Source organism: Drosophila montana, unplaced genomic scaffold, assembly GCF_035044405.1.
Source record: "Drosophila montana isolate Dmon_TW-CO22-7 unplaced genomic scaffold, ASM3504440v1 contig_787_1, whole genome shotgun sequence".
NCBI lineage: Eukaryota > Metazoa > Arthropoda > Insecta > Diptera > Drosophilidae > Drosophila > Drosophila montana.
The window spans coordinates 207696-234335 of NW_026999082.1; the positions used below are offsets into that span (position 1 = coordinate 207696).

The 26640-nt window shown below is 39.7% G+C and overlaps 1 protein-coding gene across 9 annotated transcripts in view; it reads left to right on the forward strand.

The window, feature by feature from the left end:
• The window catches only part of eag (ether a go-go), a 59925-nt gene extending 37038 nt beyond the window's left edge, over nucleotides 1-22887 (forward strand). For 2 of the 9 annotated variants that reach the window (XM_064699029.1, XM_064699031.1), the window contains exons 4-15: nucleotides 5567-5698; nucleotides 6498-6610; nucleotides 7216-7359; nucleotides 10533-10629; nucleotides 10708-11054; nucleotides 11117-11272; nucleotides 11363-11435; nucleotides 12513-12712; nucleotides 16510-16762; nucleotides 16856-17268; nucleotides 18780-19067; nucleotides 20841-22887. In XM_064699029.1, the coding sequence (XP_064555099.1) occupies nucleotides 5567-5698; nucleotides 6498-6610; nucleotides 7216-7359; nucleotides 10533-10629; nucleotides 10708-11054; nucleotides 11117-11272; nucleotides 11363-11435; nucleotides 12513-12712; nucleotides 16510-16762; nucleotides 16856-17268; nucleotides 18780-19067; nucleotides 20841-22001 (3377 nt within the window). In that variant the 3' untranslated portion in view covers nucleotides 22002-22887. Of the gene's footprint in view, nucleotides 1-5566; nucleotides 5699-6476; nucleotides 6611-7215; nucleotides 7360-10532; nucleotides 10630-10707; nucleotides 11055-11116; nucleotides 11273-11362; nucleotides 11436-12512; nucleotides 12713-16509; nucleotides 16763-16855; nucleotides 17269-18776; nucleotides 19068-19450; nucleotides 19469-20840 lie in introns of all 9 variants that reach the window. The other 7 variants (XM_064699025.1, XM_064699023.1, XM_064699027.1 and 4 more) reach the window with 7 other exon arrangements.
• The last annotated feature ends 3753 nt before the right edge of the window (nucleotides 22888-26640 follow it).

The window sequence follows — 26640 nt, forward strand, 5'->3', positions numbered from 1 at the left end:
CCCTCTGTGTAGCTGCAGCTATAACTGGCTAATTAAATAATTACCTCTATTTAAGCTATTTAAGCCAAAACGTAAGCTTGACTATGTTTAATTAGCCGCGGTATCAAGGTGTAGACACGTGCCCTGAAATATATACATTATTGCCCTACTCAAAAAACAAACCCGTTGTTGGGGAAGGGTTGAAGGACGATTTAGATTTATGTTGCGTCCCTTACTCCATAATAAATTGTTGCACTTTGTGTGCGGTCGCCCCTTCACACGCACACATATACATAGACGGACACAAACACAAACATATACACATATATGTGTATATATATATACTCATATATTTCATGCCACTCTGATCTCACTGACATTTCGAAAAGTCCCTCGGCTCGCTACTCGCCACTTGCCACTCGTTACTCGTTACTCGCCCCTTTCCACACACATTCATATAGACAGATTCACACACACACAAACACACACAGAAACACACATATATTCATATATTTCATGCCACTCTAATCCCACTCTCACTTCAAAATCTTCCTCGTCTCGCCACTCGCCACTCGTTACATGTTACTCGCCCCTTTACACACACATACATATAGACAGATATATACACGGTCACACACACACACATATAGGTACAGATATATGTTTATATATTCACATATTTTATGCCACTCCTATCCCACTCACAATTCAACAACATCCTCGACTCGCTAATCGTCACTTGCCACTCGCCACTCGCTCCTTCACACATACACATACACACATAGACAGTCATATACACACGCACACACAGATACACATATATGTATATATATTCATATATTTCATGCCACTCTAATCCCACTCACACTTCAGCAACTCCCTCAACTCGCCGCTTGCCACTCGCCACTTGCCACTCGCTACTTTATATTCGTTACCCGCTTTTTTATATGCTGGCTCCGTCTGTTTTTCTGGCAGCTGCTGTTTTTTTTTTTTCTCCGTGCCAGCTCTTTAATGCAAACAAGTTGAAGTGGCGCAACAATTTTTGAGTGGCGCCCATCAATCAAGCAGACCACCTCACCAAACCCCAAACCCTAACTCCCCCCTCCCCCTTCTTCCCCTAAAACCACTCTCTGCTTACTCCCCCAGACACCTAGAAGCCAGCTGATGTATGTGAAACTGTTGCTAGTTGAAGCTCGCTCGTTTCCCAATTTGAACTCGCAATTATAATGGATTAACGCCTTCGGGTATCAATTTACAGATATACAATGTGGCTGCGCCCTCTCGCAGTTTGGCAAGGCACAAACCCAAGGTACAACCAAAACACTCATCTAGTTATCGTATATCGAATGTATATACATAAATATATGTATGTACATATATCGAAGAGTTATTGTGCAGCGGGCCTGGCAGCATCTCGCAGCACAGTCGCCTTCTGTTTGTATTTATTGGCAATGTTAGGAACTGGCAACTGGAGGGCATCATCATAAAATATGCATAAATCAATTGCAATATGGTGTACGCGTGCGTGCGTGTGTCGTGTGTGTGTGTGTGTGTGTGTGTGTGTGCGTATGTATCAACACACCAATCGATTGTTATGCATTATGCAAGCGACCAAATCAAAAGAGTCTCGAGCTTCGATTAACTAATATGCTACGGCTAATCAAATTGATGCACGCTTCAAAAAAAAAGCTACACAGAAACAAATTAATGGAGTAATTCAAAGAAGGACAGGAAAAACGAATGCCTTCAAGCCAAATAGTTTCCAGTCAAAGTAAACTTATTCTTAAAGGCAAATTAAACACGGCTTTGGACATGTTTTTACATTTGCAGCCTACTTTTGAGGGCAGCTGGAAAGCAAAAAATTATCTCCCTTTAAGTTATATACGCTGTTATATGTTATCTCAAATTATGTGTAACTCTATCGGAAATTACCCGGCCTTGCCCGTGCTAAGTTTCATGATAAGTTTGAGGCCGATCGGACGAGGAAGCTTGGATTCTACGATAAGTGTGAAACATTTCTTCAATGAGTTTTCATAAAGAGCATTGGAAATGAATTTGAACTCTAAATTTTCCGAAAGTTGTGAAACACTTCTCAAATGAATTTGAACAAAGATCTTTGAAAATGAGAGAGAAAATGTATTTCGCGATATTTCCACACATGCGGGTGGAATTTCCTGAAACCCAGTCTTAACGTCAAATAAAATAATTACAGTGAGAATTTCAGCTTATCTTCCAAGCACCTAAAGAACTTTAAAATTAGCTTGGAGATATTAATTAACTTTCTCATTTTTTTGAATAACTTTTTTACGCAAACTTATTTCTAGCTCTTCGAAAATTAGCTCGAAACCAATCGCTTTATACAAACATTTTACGCCAATTTTCGTGGATTGCGCATGGAATGGAAGAAACCTTACCTTAGCATGGAATCGTATTACAGTTACAGATGTAGAGAGGGAAAACTATCCAAGCAATTGTTAATATTTGTAGACTTTTAATATGGCAGCCATTGAAAAGAATCCCAACCATTTTCCACGCTTGCGCGTGGATTTAAAATAAAATCCCCCGTTATAGCGTGGATTTGTTTTTGACAGTTTTTCAGATGGAAAAGAGGCAAAGACTTTGAATAGCTATGGCAGCCTTTGCAACATTTGAGAAATAACTTAACAATCCATAAACTATCTAATATACCCAGCTGATAAATATATTGCTTGCTTGCAAGGGTATTTAAAGTTCGACGCAAGCCCATGGCAGTCGGAATATATCAATTTTAATTTCAGTTTCGTGTAATTCCAATTAATATTTGATGGCAAACATATTTGTGGGCTTGTCTAAAAGTTAATATTTAATAGTTTCCGTACGCCGCAAACTGTATGCGATGGAAAATTTGTGGAAAATTGAAAATTTAATTGAATGCATTAAAGTAATGCATTGAGGGAGCGTGCATAAAATGATGGGTTGATTATCAAACATTATCATGATTATTGCGAAGAAACATATCAAAATAAAAGTCGCCTATTTGTTAAATATTAGAGCGAGCCATCGAAAAGAAAAGTGCTCCATCAAAGCTGAGTCACACTTTTGGCCTAGCTTTTGTTATGCCCTTGTAGGAGGGTATTATAAGTTTGTCAGATAATGTGTGACGCATACAGAGATGGCTTTGAGCCCATAAAGTAGATATATATATATATATAGTTGATAGCTTAAGTTGATATAGCTATATATAGCATTATATGATATGGCTGCCATAATACCTATGGCAGTTAGGGTTAAGATAAAGGTTAAGTTTGAGGTTGAAGTTAAGGTTGAGATTAAGGTTTGGGCTAAGGTTAAGCTCTTGTTTGACTTTCTCAAGTTATCTTAACCGCATCATATCGCATTGCTATACGATATACATATATTATGCTTTGTGCCTATACAAACTATATACTATATACATATATAATATGCCAACCGATCGAAAGAGAAGCTATTATTTCACGCCAAGCGAGTATAAACTTCGGTTTTTCGCACTTCTTTCTGGCTCAGTTTTTCATTGCCATTAGCTATTCCTTGCTCCCTCGTTTACTACATTTTATATATTATATTATATATATATATATTTTTTTTCGCTCCCTCTAACCTTTGCTGGCATAATCGTGAAATATGTGTGTGGCACGTAGCACTTTGAAAAGTTGCCACAAAAGGAGGCGCGCTGCTATGTGGCGGCAATTCGATATGCGAACAAATTGAATTGGCTGACAGGTGTCTCTGGGGCGCCGTGGATAAGTTTATGGTTGTCTTGTTTGGCCGATTGCTGTCGAATAAAAAATTATACATATACATACATAGAAACATAGATATAGATTCTATTTGATGCTCTTTAAGCTTTCATTTAATGTGAGGCCAAAAGGCGAACGGAAACGGAAACGGAAGTGGCAGCGGAAATGTTAACAGCAAACTGTGCATAAAATTAGCCAATAATTATGCTATTAATATGCCGCCCACATAACAGGCACGTGCCGCCGCAGCCCCCCCCCCCCCCCTCAATCGCCCCTCGCTGAGCTCTATCAACACAATAACAGCAGAACAATTGCGCATACGCCGCGTGGGTCAGCGCTGCAAATGCAAATTCAATTGCAATTATTGTTGATTGGACACACAGACACACGCACGCACACGCATGCATACTAACACACACACACACACACACACATTGATTTAGCCTCACACACTTTGCAATCGGGCCTCGTTTTAACAATTCTTTGAGCCTCGCGCGCGTAATATCCGTAATTGCAATGCCAAACTGAGCACGCTCGTGCCTCTTCACCTGTCCCTGCCCCTGGCCCTGCCCCTGGCCCTGGCCCTGCCCCTTTCCCACTTTCGCTCCCTTCCTCTCCGTCCCTGTGCGTCCATTGTGACCTCAATGCATTTGAGCAGCTCGACTGCAATTCGATTATCGTTCTGTGCATTGCAGCACTTGCCCTAAATAATTGCTCAAAATTTCACATTAATTCGCAATTTTCGAAAAACTGTCAATAAATAACATTAAGCAAATATTGTAACAATTGCAACAATTGCAACAATTGTTCAAAGTTTGCAAAACTTTTGCACAAGCATCTGTTTATTTACGTGCCTTTGTATTCAGTCCGTTCATTAATTGCATTCAATGCAAATCGAGGAGGATAGTTTGGCGATACGCATTCGTGTATTGAATAGGATTTATGCATTGCGAGCAAACTAAGGCATTTTATTTAACATCAAAAATAGTTTTAAGCAAAGTTTCAAGCAGCGTTTTCTGTGACGTTTGTTGTTCGCATTTCAAATATCCTATATAGACATAGGTCATAGTTCATCCCACCTCCATAACTTGATCAAATCTCTTTGGCTTGGCCTCTAGATCAATTTGGAATCTAAATCTGACAACATTCTTCTTGTTTTTAGTTTTTGGGAAATTTGGGAACAGTGGTAAATTGGCTTACCGTCCGAACGGTTTTAAACTCATTTTCAAAGATCTTTGAGAGCATTTATTTTATACGTACCACGGCCAAGGCCAAGGCAAGGTATACCCGATAGTATATCATATAACTGGCATAGGAACGCGCGGACGAAAATTAGGTTCTTGTATGTACAACTTTTTTGGTTAACACTATATCTAGACCCAACTCAGTATTCATAAGATACTTTATTATAAAGCACTATAGGAAGAATCGATCGATAAGTTAGTTTCTGTATGGCAAAATATTCTGTTTTCAAAGATATTTTCATCAAATATTACGAGCTTCATTCTTCGTAAAACGTCTGCAGCTTTAAGATAAATAACAAGGGTATAAGATCTTTGGCGTGCTGGAGATATCCTTACTTTCTCGTTTTCTGGTCTATTTATATACTTAATAGTGCTGGATAGCGCTCGAAATATGCGCTCACTCAGGACTTTTCTGAACACGAATATATTGGAAATGCTTCCAAGGGAAAAGTTTATCTGATGGTTATTAAGCCGAATATTTTTACACTCACTAATAACTTCCTTCTCTCTCCTCTCTCCTCTCTCTCCTCTCTCTCCTCTCTCTCTTCTCTCTCTTCTCTCTCTCTCTCTCTCTCTCTCTCTCAGAAACGCCGCTATGGCTGCTGCTTCAGGTGGCGCCCATACGCAACGAAAGGGATTTGGTTGTGCTATTCCTATTGACGTTTCGGGATATAACGGCACTGAAACAGCCCATCGACAGCGAGGATACCAAAGGTGGTAAGTACATCCAGCTGTATGATCCGGCACCCCGTTACCCCGTTACCCCCGCACAACCACTCTACACCCCCTTATCTCTATATATGTGCCTAAATATATAAATATTGCAAAGGATCATTTTGCAACCAAGCCAAATGCCACACACAATTTGAGAATTTGTTTAAAATCAGCTCAACGAATTGGTTATACACTACACTGCACTGCACTTCACACACACCCGCATACTTCCTTGCACACCCCTGCACTCTCTCTCTCTCGCTCTCTCCCTCTCTCCCTCTCTCTCTCTCTCTCTCTGCGTCGCGCGCTTGCACTGTTTGTTACAATTTGCGCTCTTCGTCTCTCTCTCTCTCTCTTAATCTCTTAATCCAAAATGTACATCACTCTACTCTTTTACTCTCTTTTTCTCTTTTGTCTCTGTTTCTCCCACATTTATCCCGATATCCAAAAACTGCACACACGCACACACGCTTACGCATTGTATAATATCCGTATATAATTCTATATATATATATATGTATTTATGCATATGTATGCATATATATGAACTGAACCGATGTACTTTATGTATATATCGAATATCTGTATATATTCTTGATGATTTTGCATTTTTCTTTCATCAATCGCATTATCGATTTATCGATTTATCGCTCGTCTCTTTGTATCGTTTGCCATTTCTTTTATTATTTATCTTTCTCTCTCTCTCTCTCTTTCTGTCTCTGTCTATTCTTTGCTTGTTTCTCTGTTGTCTTTGGCCTGTGCGTGTCTGTCCATATCGTAGCAGTTAATCTATTCCTTCCAGTTTTAGGTCTCTCCAAATTCGCCAAACTGGCGCGATCCGTCACACGCAGCCGCCAGTTCAGCGCTCATTTGCCTACGCTCAAGGATCCAACGAAGCAGTCGAATCTGGCGCACGTAAGTTCTAATCAATCTCTGCTTTTCTCTCTCTCTCTCTCTATATATATATATATATATATGTCTGACTGATCGTAAATGCTATGAAACTGTAATTACCTTGCCTAATGTTAAAGTAAAAAAATTCCACCCGTACCAGTGGAAAATTGGTGTAAAAAGGTTGTGCGAAACTTTATTACCTACGTCCGATCGCCTTGCGTTTATCGTCCGATCCGCCTATAACTTATTTCATTTGCAAAGCTCTGCATAGAAACTGAAATAGTTTCAGCGATTTTATAAATTCCACCCGCAGCCGTGGAAAAATAGCGAAAAATGCGTGCACTAACCTTTCCAGGGTCCAAGCATGTTTGGGATCCAAATTTCTTGGTGGAAAATATGGGGTATAAAAGTTGTATGAGCGTAAATTAAATTTCGGTTCAAACGACTTCGAAATTCTCTTGAATTTCATTTTGTATTCTCGCCACTAGCGAGAAACGGGTGGAAAAAGTGATAAAGGTGGAAAAATTCAAAATTTGGGTAACATTTCTTAAGCCCGGGTCAAGTCGGGCAATACGCGCTAGCATAGAATATACTTATACATGGCTCGATTAACATATCTTTTGCAGATGATGTCACTGAGCGCGGATATTATGCCACAGTACAGACAGGAAGCGCCAAAGACGCCCCCACACATACTCTTGCATTATTGTGCATTTAAAGCGATTTGGGACTGGGTGATATTGTGTTTAACATTTTATACCGCCATCATGGTAAGTAAAGCCCCCAGCCCAGATTATCGAAACATTTGGTTTTGTGTCACAGTTGAAGATTATTCTTAAGTTCTATGCCCCGATTGTTCCAATTGGCGCTTTATATTTAAGTAGGCCGAAGCTGTGCTCATTTACTCATCATTTACTTAGTCCTTACCTTGGTTTACTTATTAGAAGACATTTATGGGTACATGAATTTCTATTGGCGTTACACGCTCTCCGACAAATTCATAATACCCTATAAAATGTAGTTAGCTGCTTTCGTTTATCGGCGACATTTTTCATCTCAGTCAAGGTTCTGCTCCGCTTTATGACCGCACACAGCTGACTCATTTGTTTTTCTGGCACGGTGCTATAGGTCTGGCTACTTAGGCGTAACCACACCCACTTGCCGCATGCCACTTGCCGCATGCCGCATGCCACAAAGCGGGGCAGCTGTTGTTTCGTCGCCTGTCTACTCAAATTGTGCCTATTTCCGTCAACAAGATGTTAACATTTTCGCTTAAATTGCGCACAACCAACTTGACTCACACACACACACACACACACACATACGCATACCCTATGTGTGTGTGTGTGCGTGTATCTGGTGTAAACATCCTCGAGAGAGTTTGGGTCGAAAGTTACTTTGTTGCTCTTTTAGTTTGCGAGTTGCTGTTGTTGTTCTGTTCGAAATCGGTTTTACATTGTTGTTATACCCTGTACGCATTTAAAATGTTTAAAAAGGGCATATTGAAATTATGCAAACGTATGTTACAGACAGCAGAAAACATCTACGAGCCCATATATTGTAGTTGAGAGATTAAACCCTTGACCAGCTTTGTCAAAACAAATTTGCTTTTTAAGTACAACATGAATTTGCAAAGATTTTCATTTGACTCGAGCAACGTCGGGTGACTTCTGCTAGGAAATACGTGTATATATAGGGATATAGAGTATCTGCACGCTTTTAACTGTTATCTTACCAAATGCTGAAGTTATTTCAAAATCAATTTTCACTCTTCCTTGGCTTTGGGGCTGAGAAAGAGCAAGAGCAGAGTTTCGAAGCTGTCTACAGGGCATCTGTTAGTCGTTGGCACTCGCCTGGTGCATTCGCACATATGTTTTGTTATTGTTTAATGCAATTTGGCGGCGACGCCGCATTTTGTTGCTGTTCCCAACTTTAGGAACAACTGCGGCTTCTCGCCTCGGCTTAGTCCCTGACAGCACAATGGCCGAAAACAACTTTTAAGCCAAACAAACTGGGGCGAAACGATATTGAGATTGAGATACGCTCAAAATGTTGTGCAAAGCCAAAGCTTCCTTAGACAGGAAGACCAAATGAATGTGGTTCCAGCTCCACAGAACAGATTTAAGACTTTTAAGACCTTAAGGCCTGTCGCGAATATTTCGAAATATTCTAAAAGCTGTAATTCCTTAAAAAATGCCTGCGCTGCTTTGATTGTGGCTTCAGGTCAAGGCTAGCATTTGATTGCGAATGGATTTTCCGAAATTCGCTGGCAATAGTAATATAAATTCAATAAATAGAATTCCTTAAACAAATATTAATTAAATTTTCAGCCCAGCGCCGATTTCTGTTAAATAAATCAATTATTTATTTACAAGGAAAACAAAATAAATAAACAATTAGAAGATACTTTCATGCTTTCCACAAAAGCACACATATACACACGCACACACACACGCACACGCACTTTGGACTTTCTGCCCCATTCTTGATTAACTTTGATATTTATTGTTCGATCTTTGCGACAATGTCAGGTCCCAAATATGGCACCCAACTGTGTGCACAGGCCAAAACGCCAGGCTGTACCCTAAACAATTACCCCTCTTGCCATTTTGAAAGGGGACTCGAGGGGCGGAGCTATGCAGAAAGTGAAAAATCTATAAGCCGTATAATACATACAAAGACCTACATATCAAGTTTGGTCTATATAGCTCTTATCGAGTTCTCGAGTTATGCGTAAATAACCTATTCCCGAAATTGATATTTATCGATATTATGAAAATGCGAGGAAAATGCAATAAGAAAAGAACAAGTCGATCTGCTTATGGAATATACAGGAATATATATTTCGAATATTATGAAGATATCTTTTGTAGTTCCCGAGATCGAGTCGTTAACATAGATAGAGAGAGAGATAGAAAGTCGGACATGGTTAGATCTACTCGGATGGGGTCAAAGATGCCAACTTCTGCCTTTTACAACATTTTGCACAAAGCTATCTTGAATGTACTTTAGACTTAGAGCCTAAGCTGCCCCTCTCTCTCTCTCTCTCTCTCTCTCTCTGTGCCCTCATCTCTATGTAAATAGAGAGAACTGAGAAGTCTCTTTAAATAGAGAAATTGTTTACCGTCTTTAAAATGAAAACCCAACCGGTTTCAGCAGCTTGCGCATTTGCTGCTCAGCTGAGAGATTATCTCGATGGAATAAGAGTGGGAGTTAATATTTAAATGTTTGTGTATCATTTGTGTGGCAATTTAACGAATTGGCCTCGTTAAGGCACTTCTCGCGCACTTGTTGCTGTTCCAAGGCACAAGACACAAGGCCCAAGCCCGACCATAACTGGCACTAACAGGTCGCCGTTTCGTTTCGCTGAATGGGGGCGTTGCGTGGCCGGGATGGCAGTAAAGAGGGATTGCATTAAGTGCTCTTCACCCGTTCGCCAGATAAAAGCAAGTACAAGTCAAGAAATCAGATAATAGTCTCGTCCCTCTGACACTTACACGGACTGCGACAAGTGCAGACATTTACATGACCAAGTGCCTAGGCTCCAACGTCCGGGGGTTGGGTCTACGTCTATGTCTGCGACTGCGTCTGCCTCTGTCTGGCCATGCGGCGTGTATATGTTTTATGTGTTTAAATTAATATTCGCCAAGAGAGAGACAGAGAGTGGAGAGGGCGATACAAGCCAAGACAGACAGAGAGCGACAGAGAACTGTGCCTAAGAGGCTTGTAGCATGCCACTCAAGAACTTGGGGGAGTGGCGCATAACAACGTTAAGGATTAAGGATAACAAACTGTTGGCCCAACCTGTTGCATAGTCAACATCAGCTAAGCAGCTTTAAGTTGACCACTGATTGTCCTGGGCCCTTAGGACCTCAACAGGTTTCCCAGCATCCAGCCTGTCCCTGACTAGAGCTAATTGTATTTTGTTTTTTGCTGTCGACAGGTGCCATATAATGTAGCGTTTAAAAATAAAACCTCAGAGGATGTTTCCCTGCTCGTTGTCGATTCAATAGTTGACGTCATCTTCTTCATAGATATCGGTAAGTCCAGACAAGTTATATATGTATATATATATATATATATATATGCATATACTTATACTTCTTTCTCTCACACAGTGTTAAATTTTCACACCACTTTTGTGGGCCCCGGCGGTGAGGTGGTCAGCGATCCGAAGGTCATACGAATGAACTATCTGAAGTCATGGTTTATCATCGATCTGCTCAGCTGTCTGCCCTACGATGTCTTCAATGCGTTCGATCGCGACGAGGACGGCATCGGTTCGCTCTTCAGCGCCCTCAAGGTGGTCCGTCTGTTGCGTTTGGGCCGTGTCGTACGCAAGCTGGATCGCTATCTGGAGTATGGTGCGGCCATGCTGATACTTCTGCTGTGCTTCTATATGCTGGTTGCCCACTGGCTGGCCTGCATCTGGTATTCAATTGGGCGCAGCGATGCGGATAATGGGGTAAGTCATTAAATCGAATTGATTTTCGGATTCTGCCTGCTCAAACCAGCTGCATGCCACAGATCCAATATAGCTGGCTGTGGAAGCTGGCGAATGTGACCCAATCGCCGTATTCCTATATATGGAGCAATGATACGGGCCCCGAGCTGGTCAATGGTCCATCCAGAAAGAGCATGTATGTGACGGCCCTATATTTTACCATGACCTGCATGACATCGGTAAGTTGCTCTTTGGCCAACAAATGGCTGGCGTTATGCAATTGGCCAAGCTTGATTAATATGTGATATTCGCTCTCTCGTTTCTAACAGGTGGGCTTCGGCAATGTCGCAGCGGAGACAGACAACGAGAAGGTGTTCACCATCTGCATGATGATCATTGCAGGTGCTGTGTCCAAACACGTTCCGTTGCCGCGTCCAAGTTTCTCAAAATACCCGCTAAACAACCCGCAAACGCTTTAGCTATAATGCAAATACTCTCATTGCAAAAGCTAGGCACAATTAAAGCGCCGCTAGAACTAATAAATTGCCGGAATTGGTGTAGCCACAAACCAAAGACATTAACTCATAATGCCCTAGTCATTTTGACATATGAGCATCTCATCTATGGTAGTGCCACGCCCTATCGACCGACCGCCCCCGCCCTAAAGCGTTACAAATTTCGATAGTTAACACTTATTCTATTTTGTTTGTTTGTTTGTTTGTTGCGTATAATCAAGAGAAATGATAATAACAATACCGATTGAAAACACGCCTAGTTGCACAATTCGTCGCCATGTGTGAGTTCTCGTTAATTTACGTCTCGTTACAATTTGTTGTGCGTGTTTCCTTTTATTTTTGTAATTTTGTTGTTTACCATAACAGACACTATCAGATGCCATATGTACCCAGCTGCCATCTGTCAATCCATTCAATACTTCTTTTTATAGAGACGAACGTCTTGAGCATATTGCGCATACGCACCGTCAACCCCTAAAGCAGGGCTAAAGCCTCAACAGCCACGCCCCTGGTGCGCCTGTGTAATGTGTCTCTCTATTCTCTCTCTCTCTCTCTCTCTCTCTCTCTCTTTTCATCTCGTTGTATGTCGCTCGTCCAATTCTTCGCATTTATTACCGTTCTAGCTGTGCGCTTGCGCGTTTCATCTGCAGCGAGTAGAAATTTTTGACACTCTGCCTTAAATCTCTACATCATAGCAAAACTGTCTTCAACTCGTTGACATCTTGTACTCGTTACTGTTGCTCACTCACAAACACACACACACACACACACGCACACACACACACATAGAATTCCTGGCACAAAAACAAACATAACGAGTAGACATGTCTCGCTACTTCTGCGTGTCTTAATGTAACGAATCTTGTGACTCAACTCGTTCGATTTCACGCTCGTTTATTTTCAATGCCATACCTCTCTTTCTCTTCCTCTCTCTCTCTCTCTCTCTCTCGCATAACAACTATAGCTCTGCTTTATGCGACGATCTTTGGTCATGTGACGACCATCATTCAGCAAATGACCTCGGCCACCGCCAAGTACCACGACATGCTCAATAATGTGCGGGAGTTCATGAAGCTGCACGAGGTTCCGAAGGCGCTTAGCGAGCGCGTTATGGACTATGTCGTCTCCACGTGGGCCATGACCAAAGGCCTCGATACCGAAAAGGTGAGTGCGGCCAAGTAGTTGGCATCCACATCTATTCTATCTATATCCATGCGCAATTGCGTGGGAAGAGACTTGGGAACTGGGCCATGGAATCGTCCATAATATAAGTGAATCCAACAAGTAGTTCGCGATTCCTTAGCGTTTTTGTAGTGAATTTAACTTGTGCATTTGCCTTTAGTTTGCCAGCGTGCTTTTAGAATATTGCGCCCAACATTCTAACACTCAATTTAAGCATCATTTCGCTCTTGCATTAACTATTCATTGCTTATAATTATATTGACGTAATAAATAGGCACAAATCATTTGAATCAAACGTGCTTACTCGCTGCTAGAATCACTCGCTAATCACTTTTGATCGTTATATAGCTAACATACTAAAAGCAAACTCCATTCACTTTTACATCCCAAAAAGTTATCTATATGCGACCGTAGTGCTGGTTAAATGTTAATAAGTGGCTTAATAAAGTTCTGGGCCCACGGGCTACTCGCAGCTTTCACAACACCTCTTGCTAATGATAACACTAACGAGCAGCTAACTCGTTACTTGTCACTTATTGAGCTAAGCCAAGAAAACATATGAAATGGCATTGTTTCTAACTTGTTGCTAACACGCGAGTCTTACAACGAGTAAATCTTCAAGCCCACTCGTTACCCTTTAGTCGCCACTTACTGCTCACGTTATGCTATTAAAATCATTATTATCTAAAATAATTTGCAATCTTATTTAAATACTAACGAAAATCGCTTACGGCCAGTCAACACTTGGCCTACTCGTTGCTTGGCCAAATAAAATAGTGATTTACTCGTTATTTGGCCCGCTCGTTTCCCGGCCTACTCGGTACAATAAGAATTGTTTACTTGTTACTCGGCCTACTCGTTACTCCATACTCATTCTGCTCGTAACACGGCCGAATAAGTGGGATTTACTCGTTACTATTCGCCTATTCGTTACTCGGCCTATTCGTTACTCGGCATACTCGTTACTTCATACTCGGCCTACTCGTTACTCGACACACAAAGAGTGATTTACTCGTTGCTCCGCCCGCTCGTTACTCTCAACTCGCTAGAAGCAACTAACCATTGGCTATTTGTCCACGAATTATGCTACATAATTTTATACTTTTTACACTTAATCAATATTTACCATCTCTCTCAAGCTTGTATGTAAATGCTTATAAACATGTTCATCTGTTCTCTCGCTGCTCACATAACCCACTCGCTACTTTCGCTAACAAGTGCAATATGTAGCCCCTCGCTCTGTCTCACAGCTGCTGTGCTTAAAGACCAAAAATTGCGCATGCAAACTCACACAACCCAAGGACAGACAGACGACAGACAGACAGACCGACAGACACACCAACTTTCACACTCTTACACACTCACACATCAACACACACGAACTTACAGCAAAGTTCTTCACATTTCTCAAGTAGTTTCAAAATGAAAATGGGAAAATGCTTTTGCCATTTGCCGCTGCTCGCTGCTGTTTGCTTTGTTTTTCCTCTTATGCTGAAATCGCTTCTCGCATCTAACAGTAAACGCTCTAAGCAAAATATTAGAACTTGATTCAAACGCTTTCCCAAATGAAAAAATAAAAATAAATAAAGAAAACAACAACAACAGCCAATTGAGAATATATATGCGATACGATAGAAATTTGCCAATGGCACGTTTCCATTTTGTTGCCGAAACTTAGAAGTAGTTGCGAAGTTTCAAGCAAAGCCAAAAGTTTAAATTTAAGTGAACTGAGAGCCATGTGAACAAGAAGCAGCACAATGCTCAAGGTTCAAGCGAAAAGTACAGGTACAGAACCAGCTAGAGGTCCAGCCACAGCTACAGGTCCAAGTCGAGCTCGAGGTCGAGGTAAGCTCTCTCTCTCTCTCTCTCTCTCTCTCTCTATCTCTCTCTCTTTCTTTCTGTGCATATCTCTGGCAGTTGTGCCAGACTACTTATAATAAAACAATAAAAAAAAAAAAAAAAAAAAAAAAACACCATATCTTATTAAAAACAAACAAAACAATATTCTTTGTAATTCCATTGAAATTTATACCGTTCTTCTCTTTATTCGATGCGCGTGAGCTAAATCCGTGCCAAAACGAAAAGCGTCCGTCAAATTCATGCCTTTAGATGAACTTAAACCAAACGCCAAACGCCAACGTTTGATATATATTTGAAACAAAAACTGAAATGTTTGGTTTAAAAACAAAGTAAAAGATTTATGTTTTACATAAACAATTCATAAATTGCCCGAAGCAAATCAACTGACCTTTATACCTATTTCGTTGACTGTAGTTTGTGCCGCAATTCGACATAAATAAAATAATTACAAAAAAAAAAAAGAAACAAAAATTAAAAAACAATGAACAAAAATTCAGGAAAGTACAAACCACTTCGGCTAGCCGATGTTTGAATACCCTTGCAGACGTATTATGAAACGAACTGGCCACAAAAGCAATATTCGTCTTTTTTTATAATGGTCTTTCAAGAATAAACTTAGCTTCCAGCCGATATACTAGTCCGTTGTTGTATAATTTAACTCATACAATATTTTACTGAAGAGTTTTGTTAGTGTATCTTAAGAAACCAAATATTGTTCATATAAAAACTATATTTGGCAGAAATAAATAGATATCTGTAGATTAGTTTGGGGTCCATTGAATTAGGAACCAAAAGAATCCAAATTTCCTGCCTGTTTTAATTGCTTGGTGTGAACCTAGATGCCGTAAAAGAACATTTTCGTTCAGACAACCCTCGAACCAAACATTTTCATCGAAGAAAGCTGCATTTTCCGTCTCGCACACAGATTTTTGCATACAAACTTTTTCCGCCAATTTTACAGAGTTACGGGTGGAATTTGCAATATAGCTGAAACTCGTATTCATTAAGTTCGTATGCTTTGAAAACAAGCTCAAAGACGATGTGGCGAACTTTAAAAATATCGCCCATAAAACCTTTAACCTTTATTTTCCATTCTACAAAAATTGTTTTAAGTTCCTTGACAATAAATTTGAGCCCGACTGTGCGTTGATCGCCAATCAGCAGTCCGAAAAAATAGTTTACTGTATAGAGATAGTGTTTAAATTTCTTTAGTTCCGACTTCTAGCAAAATAGTATCAATTTTGTCAAATCTCAGAAGTTGATCTTAATCGAGGTTAATTTCGGATAGGTAACAAATTAATGGTAGTCCAAATGTTTTGATTAACTGTCTTAGTAATTATAATATTCTCTGCAAGGGTTTAAAAGAAAGCAATAGAGCCCCACCTTGTCCAGCTCTACACAGAACCCAAACAAAAAATGCAGTCAGCTTCAGTTTAAATTCAACACACTGAAAGAAAATAGTAACTGATATGCGTCTGTAAAGGTTTTCAGCTACTTGGTGTCTTAACTAACCGAAAAACCAATTCAAACACAGCCAATACTCTCTCACACACACACACACACAGACACACCGAGAATGTAGCCCAGACACAACACCTATACAGAAACACAGACACAAGTCTTTTGTACACTGTTCAATGTTGTATATGTGTATTAGTGTATGTGTGCGTGTGTGTGTCTCTCTCTCTATTGTGTATCACTTGACCAACTATCATCCAGAGCCCGCAGACAATGTCCGTACCTGTCCAAAAAAAAAACAAAGATAGAACCGAATAAAACTCCTATATCCCGACTTTCCTGATAACCCAATCCAATCCCATGGTGGGTGTTACGATTCCGATCGGGGGTTGCGGGTTACTGGTGACGATAAAGAGTAGCAGAGCACACAACGCAACTCGCAACTCATTCACAATTCGCAGGTACTAAACTATTGTCCGAAAGATATGAAGGCTGACATATGTGTTCATCTAAATCGCAAAGTATTTAACGAGCATCCAGCATTTCGTCTGGCCTCGGATGGTTGTCTGCGCGCATTAGCGATGCACTTCATGATGTCCCACTCGGCGCCGGGGGATCTGCTCTATCATACCGGCGAGAGTATCGATAGTCTCTGTTTTATTGTGACTGGCAGTCTGGAGGTTATACAGGACGACGAGGTTGTGGCAATATTGGGTATGTACAAATTGACAGAACGCACAGTTTCAGCTATCGATAAATATCGATCATATTCGATTACCATATATGTATATACATATATCATTCAAGGCAAAGGCGACGTCTTCGGCGATCAATTCTGGAAGGACTCGGCCGTTGGCCAGAGTGCCGCCAATGTGCGTGCACTGACCTATTGTGATTTGCATGCCATCAAACGTGATAAATTGCTCGAAGTCCTCGATTTCTATTCGGCATTTGCGAATAGCTTTGCACGCAATCTGGTGCTCACCTACAATCTCAGACATCGACTGATTTTTCGCAAGGTGGCCGATGTGAAGCGCGAAAAAGAATTGGCCGAACGGCGTAAGAATGAGCCGCAATTGCCCCAGAATCAGGATCATCTTGTACGAAAAATCTTCTCCAAATTCCGGCGTACACCCCAGGTTCAAGCGGGCAGCAAGGAGCACGTTGGCTCCGGCCAAAGCGATATCGAGAAAGGCGATGGCGAGGTCGAACGCACCAAGGTTAGTAAACATTACCTATTATGCTTGTGTTTTTTTCCGAATTCCATGTGTTCCGTATTCCGTTTCCGTTGTGTTTCGTGCAATGCTTTTAACTGTTTGTTGTCATACCGTTAACGTTGCCGTTATTCATATTCTGTTATTGTCATCCAGTTCCATTTTGTTTTCGATGAATGCACAACCAAAACGTGAGCCTACGTAGAGAGCGCGTCTTGTCACTTTCTCTCTCTCTCTCTCTCTCTGTGACTTTTTCGCTCTCTCGCCTGGTACTTTTTGCGTGGCGCATTCTTTGGTTGAGTTTCGATCCGAATTTACGTACTTTGAACTTAAATTCGACTTCGAATTTAATCTTTATTTGTTCAACTTCATTCACTTTGATTTTACATACATACTTATTAAATGTGTATTTGTGCCTCAAAATAGTGTATATGTGTGTCTGTATATCTGCCACATTTATTGTTAACAAAGTAATTAAACTAACGTTATATTTTTTGAAGCATTATCGTTACTAATCCACTCACAGCCACAGCCACAGCTCAGGTTTGTTGGGCCATGTGGCCAAGCTGGCACCGTTAAACGTTTACCGTTACCGTTTACCGTTAAACCGTTAACTGTTAACCGTTAACCTTTTGAAAATATCGTATTAATTTTATATCAAATGCATACAAGTGACTTATGCTCGTTGTATATCTTTCTTTGTCTTCCATACACATGCTTACGCTCTAACTGACTACATAAACTGCATAACTCTCTCTCTCTCTCTCTCTCTCTCTGTATCTGCCTCTCTCTCTCTCTCTCATTCTTCTCTTTCGCTCTCACACAATCGCTTAAACACACACACATGCTTGTCACTCACTCACGCACCTAATCGCTCGTTATCAATATCAATATCGATGTTATGCCTTCTTCCGTTCCGCCAAACTCCCAACTTCACTAAAAATCGCGTTCACTCTTCCTCTTTCTCTCTCTCTCTCTCTCTCTCTCTCTGACTCTCTCTATCTTTCTCTCTTTCCTTGTTTCATGCTGTTGTTGTTTGTCAAACTGTTCTGTTTCTGTATAAATATTGTTGACAATTGGCTTAATTGAAAATATGAACTAAACAAAATTACTAACGAAAAATTGTAAATTATTTTTCCTCCCTCGACCAACCATGACTACAAACACAAAATTGACATTGACACGATTTGCAACACTGAAACCCCATAAAAAAAAAAAACACTTGCCTTGATCAAATGCTCCCTTTACCAATTCCAACTCCAACTCTAACTGTATATGTCTCCGACCCCCGCTCCCCTTTCCGACAACACACGACGACACTGTTTTTTTCTCTCTCTCTCTCTCTCTCTCTTCCTCTCTCTCTCTCCCTCTCTCTCTCCCTCTCTCTCTCTCTCTCTATGCCTGCTGTCCTGTGCTCACCAAAACTCCATTGATAAATCTTCCCAATTGCTCGTTAATAAACCGAACCAAAAAAAAAAAAAAAAAAAAAACTGTAATTTATCAACATATCTAAGAAGCTACCCGCTAAACTAACATTAACCGAGGACTCACGCATCCTAACAACCGCCGTCGTACCCTCACCATCGCCATCACCCTCGCCCTCATCGGGTCCACCATCTGCACGTAGTACCCGTGCTAGCAAATGGGGACGCCTTCTGGGCAGTTCAAGTGTCGATTCAGCTAGCGATACTAGCGCCAAGGTAGCCGTCTCGAGAAGTTTGAGCGCCCGCGAAAGTCTGCGTGAGAGCACTGCCCAAGCGAGGCAGAGTAGTACTTCGAGTAGCAATGGTGGACAAGGCAATAAAGTAATTACCGTTAACCAATCAATACAAAAAAAAAAAAAACAATAATTAACAACAACAAAATTAAACAGTCAACCGTTAACAGACTAGCAAAAACGAATACAAGAAACTGTTCACTGAGCCAAAAGAGAAAAGTTTCATAATTCGATTTGTTATGAATTCTTGTCACACGATTTATTTAACTTGTATATTTACTATTTACATATATACATATATACTTTAGCAGTAAATTTTAATGCTCACCTGTTTTCGTTTTGTTCTTTCTTCTCGATGCCAACTCTTCGCCATTTTGCTTTCATTTCGTTTATTCGATTTGTTCTCAACTTTTGCGTTCGGTAATAATAACAAAAACAAAATACAAAAAAAAAAAAATAAAACATAAAAAGCATTTACAATTAAGCAAAGTAAGTTTTAACTGATCATTTGTTGTTTAATTGCTAACAAAATAAGTCAATTTGATATTTAGTTGCTTTTTCCACCAAAACACACCACGTTTATCGCTATCGGTAAAGGTATATCGATATTTATGCACACGCAACAGCCAGCACAGCGACGCATTTGATTAATTGATAGTTTGCACTTGAGAGATGGGCGCCTGTCGTATTAGAAAAATCAGACGCGATGCGACACACGCACAATAAAATACATATATCACACATACGGCACGCATGGCCTTTTGTAATGCATTTTTTAAAGTTAATTTAATGGTGTTTATTTATATATTTCATTTATATTTTGAACATTTATTTTTTGGTTCTTTTGGGCTGTAATAATAATTTAAAGCTTCAATATTACCATATTTTGATATGAAAACTTCTCAGTACGCAATTGCACAGCATTAGATATTTCAATAAGAAGATATCGTCGTGCGTGCGTTTGCCACGAGGACAATCACGACTTGCGCCCAACTCTAGTGTAGATCGCTGCTATGCGATAATTGTCTTGGCTTACAACTAGTATACATGTGCCTATCGATAAGTATATCGATACATTGGCCGTGCCAGCAATGCGTCGCCGTTCTGTCTGGTTTGCCTTCCCTAGTTGACATTTTAGTCTAGCGCGCTGCTCTGCTCCCACACACACACACACACACACACACACTCGCGCCCACTGAACATGTTCGGTGCGCATGTATGTGTCCGTGTGTGTATGCACCGAACACGATAGCAAATGCTGCCAATTAGAGTTTCTTGCGATAACTATTAACTCGATTGATATGTTTCTATTTTTCGTTTATTGCTTACCAACTTTTTGCAAACAAAACCAATAACAAACGACTATAAACGAAAAAATAAAAAACAAAAACATTGCTTGCCTTGCTTCAACAAACAACAACAACTTGAATTCGATTTTTGAATTGGATGCTGAAAACAACTTTGACGCTCAAAATGCGCGCCACTTGCAATAAAAACAAACAAAAACAACCCGATTGGAAATCGAACTGCACTATTAACACCTTTAACAACCTTTTGCAATCAACAACAACAACAACAACAAAACCAATAAACACCAACTATGAATGCGCAACAACAACAACAACAACAAATGCAACTTTAACCTAACATAACTGTAAATCCACTTTTCTCACTTCTCTCCTGTCCCAAAACAAAACGAATGATTAAACAAAACCCAAACACGCCCGCCCGCCCGCCCGCCATTAACTGTCATCGTCACCGATCGCAACTGTCACCACCTTCAATCTGTCAACCCGTCTAACTGCCTGTCCGAAACGCCTCTGCATCCCGCTATGCATCCATTAAATACGTCACCCTGCAGGTATTCCCCAAGGCGCCGAAGCTGCAGGCCAGCCAGGCGACGCTGGCGCGCCAGGACACCATCGACGAGGGCGGCGAGGTTGACTCCTCGCCGCCCAGCCGGGACAGCCGGGTGGTCATCGACGGCGGCGCCGCGACAACTGTCGCAACGGTGCCAGCAGCTGCGCTGGCGCCTGGCGCAACGGCCAGTGCGACCGGCGTGGCAGCAGCACCAGCAGCGGCAGCGAGTGGCTGCGCCAAGGAGCGCAATCTGGCGCTGGAGCGGGAGCGCCAGATCGAGATGGCCAGCTCGCGGGCAACCACATCGGACACATACGATACGGGGCTGCGTGAGACGCCGCCAACGCTGGCGCAGCGCGATCTGATTGCCACCGTGCTGGACATGAAGGTGGATGTGCGGCTCGAGCTGCAGCGCATGCAGCAGCGCATCGGCCGCATCGAGGATCTGCTGGGTGAGCTGGTTAAGCGGGTGGCGCCGCAAATGGACAGCAGCGGCCAGACAACGCCTGGTGACGAAATCTGTGCCGGCTGCGGCGCTGGCGGCGCCCCAACAACATCAACAGGCACACCGACAACGGCAGCAGCAGCAGCAACGGCAACGGCAACGGCCAGCACGCCGGTGGACACTGTGATAACCATCTCATCGCCGACAGCTGGTGCCGCCGGCACGGCCATAACAACAGCGAGCGCTGGCGCTGGCAGCGGTCTACTAAATCCAAGCGTCCAAGTTGTGTCGAGCACGGGAGGCAACGGCCTGGGGCCGCTGATGCTCAAAAAGCGACGCTCGAAGAGCAGGAAAGCACCGGCGCCTCCTAAGCAGACACACGCCGCAACGGCCACAACGCTAACGGCTGCTGTTGGATCTGTTACTGGATCTGGTACGACGAGCGTGACAGCGTCAGCGACTGCGTCTGCAACTGGAACAACAGCAGCAGCAGCAGTAACGACTCCAGCTGCCGCTGTCGAGCTGCTGCATCTGCGTCTGCTCGAGGAGGACTTCAGTGCCGCGCAGCTGATGCCGACCAGTCTGGCTGGCACGCCCACAACAATCGGCGGCACACCGCCGGCCGGCACACAGACGCCAACGACAACAACAGCGGCAACAAGCGGGACAACAACGCCAACGGGCAGCGGACGCAGCATCAAGCGGGAGTTCCTCTAGCCCAAAATACTGGTGCGCCATCAGTCGGCGGATAGCAGCAGCTTCGAGCAGTAAAATCGCGCCGACTGACGCGGATCGGGGGTACAAGCCATTCAGAGTTTGCCTATGCATACGCTTAGCTAGTCTCTAGTCCATTGATTGTGCATACAAACTAGTGTCTATGCCTAAGTCCTTATATGATGTATAGCTCTATATTTATATATACTTATATATATATATATATATACTTATATTTATGTATACACGATGTATGTGCAGCTGTAAACTATTTTAGATACACGTACACTCACACTCACTATCTACCTATCTATTTCTGGAAATGTCTCTTTTTATACTACACAAACTCGCTGACGCTTTGAGCAATCAGTTGATTGATTGATTGATTGCTCTCCTAACTCGTGCACTTAATGCTCTATCTCTATGTCTCTCGCTCTATCCTGACTCGCAGGCAACATTTTGCTAGCGGTACAAATTTTCCTTTCCCTCTCTCTTTCGCTCTCTCTCTCTCTCTCTCTATCTCTGATGTATCGGATGATGTATGTAGGAGCTCAGACGCTCGTTTTTGATTATGAATTAAGGCATTGAGCATATAGCATATTGCTTACGAATTTGCTACATTTACTGCAATTATTTACCTTTATATACGAACAATATTATATTAGATCAGATCAGAGGCGAACTAACTAGTTATACTACACACACACAAACACACACACACACACACACACACACACACACACACACACTTACATGATGTATGCATGACATACATGATGTTTATGAATATTTTTGTGATAAACGCTAAAGCAGGCAAACAGCAAAAAATGCCAGTGAATTGTACATACAAGTAGAATGTGCTAAAAAAAAAAACAAAAAAAACAACAAACTAAGAGAAGTCAGCGCTACTAAGAAAAAATAGTTACTTCGAGCCGAACCCAACAAAATTTTGGTATATATACATATATATGTATAGATGTCATTTTTCGAATCTCACTTGAGACTCAGTTCCACAAAAAGTTATTATAATGGATCGATTGCAGTGGCAAGCTCGCAACCAAACCGGCTCAGATATTATAGGATTTTTAAGTAGAATATAATCAAAATTAAAAAATTAACCAGCTGCTGTTGCACCTTTTGTTTAGCCTAAAAGTATAATAGATGTGTCCGTATTCAAGTGAAATTCATTTCCATTTGCCGAACATAACCTCAAAAATATTTGTTGCATATTTTTGGGGCAGAGCCAACAAGAAATTTGTAGCAAAAGTGTGCATTTTAAATCAACAAATGCAACAACAACAAAAAAAATGTCAAAGAACAACAATGGAAATGTTAATATTCAAGCGAATCGCTGACTTTCCTGCTGAAAAAGTAATGTGTTAAGTCAGCTTCTGGTCCAAGACTCAGTTGAGCTATGCCTAGCGGCATTTTCGATGCTCAAAAAACTTGGTATCGAGTACTTTTTTATTTTTAGCTGTACTCACTGCAGTAGTGTATTTATGCTTGGGGGCGTGGCCCAGCTAGCCCCCCCCCCCCCCGCCCCACCAACTGGTTTATATTGTCATGATACCCGTCCTATACATCTAAACATACCCTAACTAACAAGAATAACAAACTATACGAAAGATCCCAGCCACAAAAACAAAAGAGAAGAAAAAAAACAAAGATAAGACAAAGACACAAGAAAATGTTGCCGCAAAACGAAACGACAATCGACAAACCCAAAAACAAACAAAAACCAAAACAGATATAGAAAAAGAAAATAACAAAAAAAAAAGCAGTTAATTAAAAAGAAAACCAACAAACATTTGTATATACATATTTATATGAAAAGCAAACATGTACAGAATACTTAAAAAAAAAACAACAATATTTGTTTATGTAAATATTTTCAATGCAAATTAAAAGGCGGGCAAATGATATAAACAAATTAACGAGTAAATATAACAAATGTTAATTACAAATTCCAATTGTTTAACACACACACACACACACACTTGCATAACATACTTTGTGATAATAAGAAGAAAGTGAAATACTATAAAAATTAATTAAACATTTAAATTATATGGTTTATTAACAAAAGGCTTGCACTTGCATATAGTTTATAATAATATAAGAGGAAAAAAAAAAGAGAAAACTGAAAAATTTCTTTAAAAAATATTTGACAAATTCGAGCATCAAAAACTTACAAGATATGATCAAATTTTTTGTTTATTTTTGAACTGGACATATTCCAGAGCATAAAAACCATACAGAATACATACACACACACACACACAGACACATGCATATATATATATATATATATATATATGTATATGGCAAAGGTTTCATAACACTTAAGCGCATTATTTCGCTTGCCCCACTTGAATGATTCAGATTTATATAGTTGGCATTTTGTTAGTTCCATAGTTAGTCTGAGTTCTCTAGTTTCCGGTTAGAACCCAGCCCAAGATACACACACAACACACACACACACACACACACTCAACACACATTAAGCAATACAAATTTTTGTCTTCCCCTAAAGTTCTGGGACTGTAGCGAGTTGCTTAGTTAGTTTTACTTAGTTATTACATTATATTACATAATCCGGCTGACTAAAACCAAAAAAAATACAACTACACTGAAAACAATTTCTCAAACAAATTTCCAAGTTTTTAGTTTATTATCTTGTTTATATATAACCGATATAAACATTTTTTCGCAAATAGAACATTTTAACAAACGAAAATAACAAATTTGTACTGAATTTACTAAAAATTTGTTCAATTTAATTCTTTTTTTTTTTAAGTGTTGCAAAATTTTTGTTTGTCAGCAGACGAAAAGCAATTCAAGTGGTATTAAAAAAAAAGTGAGTTTAATTTTAATTATAAAATGTACATATAAAAAAAAAACATGGCATAGAATTCAGATTTTACATAAAATGATATTCATTTAAAAGTTTTGATAATAATGTTAAAAAAAAAAGTTTAAAATAACACGAAATATATTCGAAATCTGTTGCATATGTTTAGAACAATTAATTATATATATGTATATCTATATGTATATGTACTATGAACAGAAACTAGCTGTGGGCTCATTGTGTATACATATGTAGTCTAGAAGTTAAGGTTTATAGTTGTATGGTATTTTTTTCTTAATAGTCCACAAAAGTATGAATATAAATAATACTAATTATAATATAAATGTTAATGGAAACTACTCAGTTTAAGGCGCACTAGTCAAATGGCAAATTGAATGACTCAACTAGCGTAAGAGCATTAAAAGCAAACATAAGTATATACTAAAAAGTATTTTTTTTTTTTTTTTTGGTATATACCATGCTAATGGTATAGGCTAAAGGCATGGCGAGGTTACTTACCTACACAAATATATATATGTACATATATATTAATATATATATACATATATATACATATATATATATATATATAGTATAGTTTAGCATAGATAAATATGACTAGCGGTACTAGAGTTAACTGTATAACAGTTTTTGAAACTTTGTTCAACGGACTTTTCTTTGCATACAATATATGATACAAAAAAAAAAAAAAAAAAAAATACCAAAATAGTACGCATAAAAAATACATAAATTAATGAACAGCGTTTGCGCCACGCTTTCGCTTCCAGCTCATAACTTGCAGCGGCATCCAATTTTCAAATACTAGTTTAGTATTTTTTTTGGGTATTTGTTGTTGTCACCTTTTGAGAGTTTTGAGTGCTAAATAAATACACAGAGCCTTATACACTTATGAATAAACCAATTAACCACATACATGATATATAAAAGAAATACAAATTTAATACCTACATACCAAAAATACCAAAAAAAAACAAAAAAAAAACTGATAAAAGAACCCAAACAAATTAAGGTGCAATTACAATTTATAGTTCACGCTCAATGCAAGCGATGATTAGTCAAAAATTTATATTAAAAGTAAAATTTATGATAAATAAGAGCAGATATTTACCTATGATATTTATATATACATATATATATCACTATATATATATATATATATACCAGACAGACGAGGAATTGCGTAACTCACACACAAAAACGAAGAACTCCAAGTCAGCAGGCACACCCAACTAAATACTAATAGATACTAGACTATATTCAAGAAATCAAACAAGCCTATGATGAATTTATGCCAGAGATCGAATGTATATACAAGTAAACACTATATATATATATATATATATATACCTACTATATATGTTTACATATAGATATAGCTGCTTCAAATGCTTAGAAGCGCCAAACTGACACACAAAAAAAACATACATACATAAAAGTACTAAATATACCGCATACAAAACACTTTAATGCTTAAACAGATAAACACAAAATATTACGATTAATGAACAAAAACTGAAAACTTAAAAAGCTTTTATACGCCAGAATTTTTTTTCTAAGCAAAATCATTAAAAAAAATACTAAAATAATTCATGACGATATTAATATGATAAACAAACAAAAACAACAAAAAATACCAATTAACAAATACCAAAAAAAAAAAAACATAAACAAAAAAAACACGCCACTTTATTATGAATTATGTATACAAAAACTAAATGGATTGTAATTAAATTATACATACTATATACATATATATATATACATACTTGC